General features: G+C 34.2%; 1 protein-coding gene across 1 annotated transcript; it reads right to left on the bottom strand.

Annotated features, from left to right (window-relative positions):
- Positions 1-1,587: 1,587 nt before the first annotated feature.
- Positions 1,588-8,366, bottom strand: LOC117380791 (large neutral amino acids transporter small subunit 4-like). The gene is made up of 5 exons (XM_033977634.2): positions 8,203-8,366; positions 6,766-6,898; positions 6,100-6,173; positions 5,471-5,594; positions 1,588-5,284 (listed from the first exon to the last, which is right to left on the bottom strand). Exons 1-5 carry the CDS (start codon positions 8,349-8,351, stop codon positions 5,126-5,128), a joined length of 639 nt encoding a protein of 212 aa, XP_033833525.1. The 5' UTR covers positions 8,352-8,366; the 3' UTR covers positions 1,588-5,125.
- Between the last annotated feature and the right edge of the window lie 392 nt (positions 8,367-8,758).

Below are 8,758 nucleotides of genomic sequence, written 5' to 3'. Positions count from 1 at the left end.
GTGAGATATTTCCTTGAACGAGCAAAAACTGAATTGAGTGGTGTCTGCATGTGCATATGACTAAAAGGTTTTTATTCTGCAATCTCTTAAATTTTATTATGATTTTTTATGTTTTGATTTGTTGTATTGTGATTTTAGTGTCTTTCTTATTCTGCAAAGCGCTTTGAATTACCTTGTGTATGACTTGTACTATGCAATTAAACTTGCCTTGCCTTGTTTGGAGCTGAAACAAGTCAATTAAGTAGCAAGTTATTAAATAATCGTTAATAAAAAATAATGTCTCAGACCGTGCATTAATTACATCAAAAAGAAACATGTAGATTCAGTGTTTTTGATGAAAAAAGCATTTTGTCTGTAAATATACCCCATCAGCATGCTCTTAAGTGCTTAACGTTAGCTTAATCTGGGTCAAATTGAGTAAAATTCGATAATTATAATGCTTTTGTGATCTAAAAAAAGCAAATTTCTATGAGTAAAAAGAACACTCAGAAGACTAATTAGCTAAATAATTGTTAGTTGTAGCCTTAATGCAACCTGCAACTAAAGGGTATCTGTATTTACCAGTATAGCACTATAGGTTTTAGTAATAGTAAGAGCAGTGGGCTACATAACAAGGTAGATATTATTTGCATATAGCACTGTAAAAAATATTAAAATAAACCATACAAGAAGCTCAATTGTACAAATAATCAAGTTTATTTTCAAATATTGATCTTTTTTCAACAAATCAACTTAACAATGGCAATATGGTGGTACAAGACAATTCAAAACACAATAATAACATAAAACATATTTAAAATAACTTCTTAAAATGGCGACAGTGATGAAGTGTAACACGTTCAAAATGAAGTCCATGCCTTAAATCAGAAACACCCACAATGCAACAGTTTTATTTACCTTTTAAAAACCTTTATATCAACCAATCACTCAAGAAAAGTCTATGTGAATTGTTATCAAAGAAGCTGAGACGTGATCGGAATATGTGAGTGGTTTAAGGTATAACAGTGAAAGTGCTAGTTTACTGTCAATAGAAAAGCATTCACTCAGAACAGCTGGAGTTATGTGATACAATTGTCTGATAACATGAGGTTAAGTTTGAGGCAGGGAGATTTTATATTGTATTGAACTGCTGGCATAGCAATTAACACGTTCAAACAAAATATTAGCCTGTATATCTTTTGAATGGTGAGAAGTCCTCAAAATGTCACCAGTAAAAGGGAAGTTGAAGCCCATAAAGTTTAAAGGTCTGTCCCATATCACGCAAAATAAATTCTTGTGAGCTTTAAGCCATGTTATAATGTTGTTACCTCCTCAAAAACATACCTAGAGTTGTGTTTTATTTCATTCAGACATGTTTGAGTAACACTTTATTATTAGTGTGTCTACATCTCCAAAGCTCAAAATGCTCTGTTTCACCTTGTGATGTCATGAAGTGGTAGTTTTCAAGTTAACAGGTACCGTTTACCTTTGGTTCAGCATAGATTGGAAATTCCAAAGCTGAAATTATCCAAATGATTCTAGTAAAGGTGTATGGAGTTGAATATCACAGCACTACCTGTATTACCGCATGACATCACAAGGTGGAGCATTTGAGAGAAGAACTCAGCCTAAATATGCAGGGTGTGTGTGTTAAACATGTGTGAATAACAGAAAACACAACTCCAGGTATGTTTGTGATGAAGAAACAACATTATAACATAGATTAGAAAATAGCGTAATATGGGCCCTTTAAAACTAGTTTGATGATGGTGAAACAACAGCAACAACAGATGCAGTAATTGTGTTTCTAATATGGCAACAGGTTTGTGATTTGTTTAAATTCACAATATCTTATCACCTTAAGGTCTTAAGTAGGATGCACACTTGATACTTGTACTTCTTGTTGCAACACTGAGTTTTCCTCATTGTGGGATGAATAAAGATCCCCTTATCTTATACTGTCTTTATATATTTGACTTAAATGGCAATTCCAACACCTGCATATGAAACTCATTATCCCAGTCCAGTTTCCCAATTGAGAATTCCCTATATTTTAAGAGGGAATTTACAAACAAGATTAGTAGTGTTAGTAGTTCTTATATGACTTTATATTCAATACAACTATTTACTTGTTACTGTTAAAATAATTACTTGGGACTTGAGTACATTTACTAGTTCGGTCAAATACTAAAAACAAAATTTGACAAATACTTTGGCAGAGATAATATTGAAACTCAATTACTGCATCCACAAACCCATTGTATCTTTAATTAAATGTTACCTTTATCTGCTACTGCTTTTCTTTACTGAGAGACAAACCTCTGCTGTTTTATCTACACATAAAGGCCATACAGTGAACATGTGAATCTTCTGTCAATATAAAAATAACTGCTTTTTGCCGATCCACATGTTCTGCAATAGAAAGTGAAGCTACTATAGGTTTACATATACATTCTTAGCCTCATGCACCACTTGAATAAGCAGTCATGTTCTCCATATAAACATACATGACGGAGGTCCATTTAACAGTGGGTTAAAGTGCATTTTGTGCCATTCGTTTCTCGTTAACTTGCTAACTAGCTAACTTGCTAACTTAAAGGCTGGTAGAGGCCTGTCTCTCAGTATTGAAATCAAAATGGAAGCAAATTGGAAAAAATATGGTCAGTAGAATTAGTGGTAATAGTAGAAGTATTGGTAGTAATAGTACAGAATGAGAAGAATGGCGAAACTTGGAGTACCATATATTTCTAAGTATAAGGTCAGGCACACAGGGGCCATTGGATTGCGTTTCTTATAATAGACGGGGAAATCCAAACTTGGTGTAGACAACAAATTAAAGATGCACTATGTAACTTTTGAACTTTTCTATATCCGTAGAGACAAATAGAGACATCACCGGGCCAAGTTAGACGTTAGATCTGTGGAGTAGTGATCCCACTAGTAAGGATCAATGTTTTTCATGGTATTTTGAGCAATAAAAACATGTGTAACTGCCAAACTGATATGTCAATGCAATGAAGCAATAACATCTCCACGGAAACTCTCAATTGGAAAAGTTACTTGCATCTTTAAAATAATGTTTAATTACATATTTTCCAGCATTGACCTCTGAGCAGAATTTTCAAGTTTCCCAAGTGATTGTGTAGGTTTGAAATAACAACCAAAAAGAAACCAATGCTATAGACACAACAAAAATAAATCTTTGGAAATCGTGTCACTCAGGTTGCACCATAGTCATAGAGAAACACTTATTGCTACAACAAATTTATAGAGTAAACTGCAGTCCCGCAATATAACTATCTACCTACTAAACCTACTCTAACTAAGGAAAAGAAACATTTGAGAAGATAAAAAACACAAGGTAAAGATTTCATGACAAGTTCGAGCATATGTCATTTGGCTAGCTTTAGTCTGGTATCATGCATTGTACTTTTTGTCGCACACAGGCAGATAAAAGCTGCAGTGTCCTATTTGTGAATCTGAGGTTATATTGGATCAATACTAATTTCAAATGCCCCGAAAAACAAAGAAACAAATGCTAGGCTATTGTGTGTGCTTTGTAGGCCAGTGTGAATTAAAAGTTGTGTTAAAACTGTGCAATAAACACTGTTATGGAACACTAGCGGCAGCATCTCCATCCTCTACAAAACTATGTCCACACTAATGTCATTATAAACATGGATGATTTTTGTGATGCTTTTTGAGGTAAGACAGTTGAACTGAGACACTGATAGAAGCTACCGTATGTGTCCACTTTTAGGAGCTTTAAGTTTGCTATTACGATGATAGGTCTGCATTGGACAGCCCATGCAAACCATGATCCAACTTGAGAAATTGTGAACAAAACACTGCAATTTTCTATTTTATATCCTGTTTTTTACTATCCAATATTAAGAATAGAGAACCCTGCACTTTGAATTAATTCTATTAGTTCTACCCAGTGTGGAAGTTAATGAAGTAAAAGTAGTAAACTATTGCACTTAAGTACAATTTTTAGGCATCTGCACTTTACTTAAGTTGATTTTAAAGTGCATATTTTCTACTTTTACTTGACTACATTTGAGAGAATATATATATATACTTTCTACTTCACTACACTTTGAACAGGACTGACAAGTAAAAGTGTTTTTCATTATTGTTAAAGACTTACTGAAATGTCTGAGGGGTTTATTTTTAACATGTTTGTAGTAGCAAACAAAAATATACAAATAAAAACATCTATGAAAAACAATTGATAGAATTGTTTCTATTGAACAAAATTCAAAAATGCAAAAAATACAAAATTCAATGCAAATCTTTATCAATAATTTATAACTTCTCAAAATCTGAGTGAAATACTTCGTAACGGGTACTTAAATGGGTACAACATTTTTACTTTTAATTTTTACTTTTCATGTGATTCTTTTACTTGAATATTTTTCTGCTCCAGTATCTGTACTTTCACTTAAGTAACATAACTGAGTACTTGTTCCACCACTGTTTTTGGCAAGCGAAACCAACAACATCTAATAACAGATGCTTTAAATTTGCTACAAAGAGCATAAAACTCCATGCTGGACTAACAAGTTTACTACAACTGCCATTTTCAAACAAGCATTTCTTAATGAACTAGGTTTGGCGTAACAGTTGAGTTCCTACAACTTCAATGTGGATAAACCATGAAGACACACAAAACATGATTATTTTAGACAATAGTGTGGACATAGTTTCTACCACAAAATAAATGGGCAGTGCTGAATCAGTAACAGAATTAAACATTAAAAAAAAACAGGAGTGAAAAAACAAAAAACAGTCTCTCTTCTTTGTGTTTTTTGTCTCCATGGTGACGCAGTTACAGGAGGGATCTGGACTGTCTGTAGTGTCCCTTAAGCAGCCTCCATTGGATTGTAGTTGGAGAGTCACAGTGTAGCGTCAATATCTGAGAAAGTGAAACTAAAACCTGGCTTGGACCTAGGGTTTGGTGAGGACCGGTTGGGAATTGGTAGGACTTTGACACATGTGACTGAAGACAGACAGTACAAGTTTGTCTAGTTTTGAAAAGGGAGAGCGAATCCCCCTTTCTTAATTCACCTGTTAATAATTCTGTCTTCAATGCGGTTCTCCATGCAGTTTTAAGCCTTGTATGTTCCCATGGTTTCCTGTGTATCTAGATAAAGGCTTCTGGTTTTTCTCCATTCATCTTGACATAGATTTTGGGGTCCGCATCGCGTTCATCCCTGAGGCGTTGAAGGTGGCGGCTGTGGCAGAGCAGGTACAGGGGCAGACAGAAGCCTAGCATGCTCACAGCTAGCAAGCCCACGTTCACCTATAGAGGAAAAATGGGGTTAGAAACAAACTAGGGACACTGGAGTTTTTATTTATTTTTGGAATGGGGGAAGATATAATAGACATTATAGAAAGTATTGCAAAATGAAAAACTCGAATTCAAAATAATGACTATAGAAAACACTAGTGAGACCACATCCATTTTGATTCTTTCATGTTTTCTCACCCAGAGGGGGTCACCATTCAGGGGCCCGACCATGGCCAAGAACAGAGGCTGCTGGAGAAGTGCAAACAGAGCGCTGATCAAGGACTGCATCCCGGTCAAACTGCCGAACTGAGAGGACGGGTACCTGCCAGGGACAAGCAGCATTCAGCACATTTCATCATAATATGGGTCCCAGTTTAGGCATGGAACAATATTAAAATTTAGTGTCACGATTAACATGGCCAAAATACTTGCGATTAACAATTATATCATGATGATTATTAAACTTGAATATTAAACCAACAGTTTAAACATGTTATGGATATGAATAATTATAATTTTAATATTATGAATAGGGTCCATTTTTAAACAGCTGATATAGTATTGTACTTTGTTCTAAGTGAAAAAAAACTTTGAACTAGAAGAGAACATAAGATAAGTATCTTTTTCTGCACATTCTGGTGATATAATGACGATGATCTATGTCAGTGTAAATAACCACACTTTCATAAGTTTCAAATATTCACAGATAATGAACACTGATTTGTCTTAAAAACTAAATACATACAAAAATAATGGATTATGAAGTGCATAGCAACCACTTAAGTTATGTGTGAAATGTTCATAAATCATATATATTTTTTACTTACACAGCAGCATAAAGTCCTCCAACAGCGGAGTGGATGAAGCCTCTGACAATAGTGTGCAAAATAAATGACAGAATCTGTAATAAAATAAATGTATATTAGTTTTATAGAAACTTATATACAGGGAGCTATTGACATCATATGTAAATAAAAATACTTGTGAAATAAATAACATGCATTCTGAAATTTGTCCAGCAGGTGTCAATATAAGACCAGAGTGCACACTGAATCATCTGCAGTGCCATGTGAATGCTGTCCTGATAACCCTCACTGCAGCTAAAGTGATCTTAGACACATGACTGAAAGTGTAGACCTTATAAAAGCACATCTGATATATTTGCCTTGAGTATTCACATGTACAAGAAGGAAATGGTTGATATGTTATACTGTTGGTGTATGAAGTGGGGAGTAAGTTGCATTTGTTTGAGTAACTTTTTGAAAACACGTTAATGTAGTTTTCTGGCACTTTTAGAATCAATACTCTTACTTCAGTATAAATGTTGGTTACTCTCCCCACTGTGAGTAATTATATATAAATCATGAATCAAATCATGGATCACTACTTTTTACTTCTATGACATCACTCTTACTGAAATGCACATTCTGGCTACCCTACTCACCTCTGTGTATTTATATAAATAGTGTTCCTGTTGTATATAGGCAGTTTACCTGTAGGGGTAGGTTGGGGACGAGGCAGGTGATCCCAAACCCGACCAGCAGCAGGTTGGTGAAGATGAAGGCTCTTGTGGCGTTTACAATCTTCTGGATCTTTTTGTCCGGGCGTCGGGGCTCTCCAGGCTCCCTATTAACACAATGTAAATAGTAGTAAGTATTTTGCGATTCTATGCAAATCAATGTATGTGCATTTTAATGGTATGGATCTGCCGCACTGCTATACAATAAGAGAAGCAAATGTAATGCACAATAATTCTGAATCTATGAAGCAAAAGAGACAATTTAGAGATTACAAAGACATACTCCCAAATTTACAAGCGCTCCAAAAATATATTATTATTATTATTATTGTTATTATTATTATTATTATTATCAATAATAATAATAATAATAATAATAATAATAATAATAATAATAATAATAATAATAATAATAAATACTACAATTTGCTACAAACAATTTAATTTTAAGTTAAGATATGACTATTGTTCAGTGGTGGAATGTAGCAAAGTAAAAGTAGTGTACTTAAGTACAGCCTGATAATAAAGGTTTACTCAAACATGTGTGAATGAAACAAAACACAACTCCACGTATGTTTTTGATGATGTAACAATGTTCTAACATGGCTTAAAGCTCGCAAGAGTCCATTTTGCTTAATATAGGACTTTTAAAAAACATTTTTGTTCAATGATAACCACATAGAAGGAACTGCCAGAGAGAAATGAGTGGAGAGGAACTGAAATCACTCGTTTAATTCTTAGTTTAGATATTTGTTCAACCTTATAAAAGCAACTGTCAAGGAAACATTTTTGTTGACTTAGGTGCAAAGATGAATGTCAATCATGTTTCTGTTTGTGACTATCCCAACAGTTGTCTGTCTGTCGTGATGCAATACCAGGAATAAAACATGCACTTAATTCAAATTCAGGTAGAGCATATTTAACTCATTTAGGAAAAATTTTAAGGGTTTAATTTCTATTCCTATGTAGCACTGTGTTTTGTTTTTTTTAAATTACTTTTTACAATTGACCATAAGAGGAACGGAAATAAAAGCAGGGCATCTTTTGTTTCTATTCATGGGTTTCTTTATGTGTAATGAAAAATTTGCACTGTTGCCTTAGCAATTACCAAACTAGTACTAAAAATGATGCCCTCAAACAGGAAGTGGAAAACCATAAATAGGTCAAAGTGCAATATATTACTGAAGTAAATATAATGACAAATGATAATATTGAACCCAAACCATAAAGCAGATTTATCCCCAACAAACATATTCTAATTGTACTCTATATATAGTTCATAATTGAAAAAAAAAAGTCCCCACCATAAATACTGACCGCCAAAAATTATTGTTTCAGCATGTATTGGACGATAAGTCGATACAGTAATTATCATGACAAGGCTAATCAAAGGTGAAATGCAGAGACTGACCTCTTAGTGAGTTTGTCATTCTCATCCTCACAGTCCTTGAGTCTCCAGTCCATTACGTAACCGATGACAGGAGACGTGATGAGGCACAGGAGCTGCAGGACGCCAAAGATGGAGGTGTACACACTCACTGGGGAGCAGAAAAGATACATCTGTTTAGTTTAGCATATAAATGAAAATTAAAAAAATACAATAGCATGGGGATGTTATGGGATGTTTGGTCCAAATTCATATCTTTGTTCAAGAGTTGAATTAGATTTTTTTTTTCAATTTGAGCTTTGATAATTTAGAATTTTCTGAGACATTCCTCCTCTAACTCAAAGATTTACAAATCAAATTCTGCCTTTGAGTCTTTGGGCAAGACACTTTTTACACTACATTGTTTAAGGATTTTCCCTAATCTCTATGTCTATGGAAAATCCTGATGCATCTAGGCTAAAATGGACAAAAGCTTTCACATTTATAACAGGCATTTATAAGACAGACAAGGATAGCAGGGAGCTGTAGGACGTTTGAGCAATTTGAAAGTTTATCCTGAAATCTCTTACCAACTTCCATC

Source organism: Periophthalmus magnuspinnatus, chromosome 13, assembly GCF_009829125.3.
Source record: "Periophthalmus magnuspinnatus isolate fPerMag1 chromosome 13, fPerMag1.2.pri, whole genome shotgun sequence".
NCBI classification, from domain to species: Eukaryota; Metazoa; Chordata; class Actinopteri; order Gobiiformes; family Gobiidae; genus Periophthalmus; species Periophthalmus magnuspinnatus.
The sequence above is the reverse complement of the archived record's forward strand: the minus strand, read 5'-3'. Positions and strand labels throughout refer to the sequence as shown.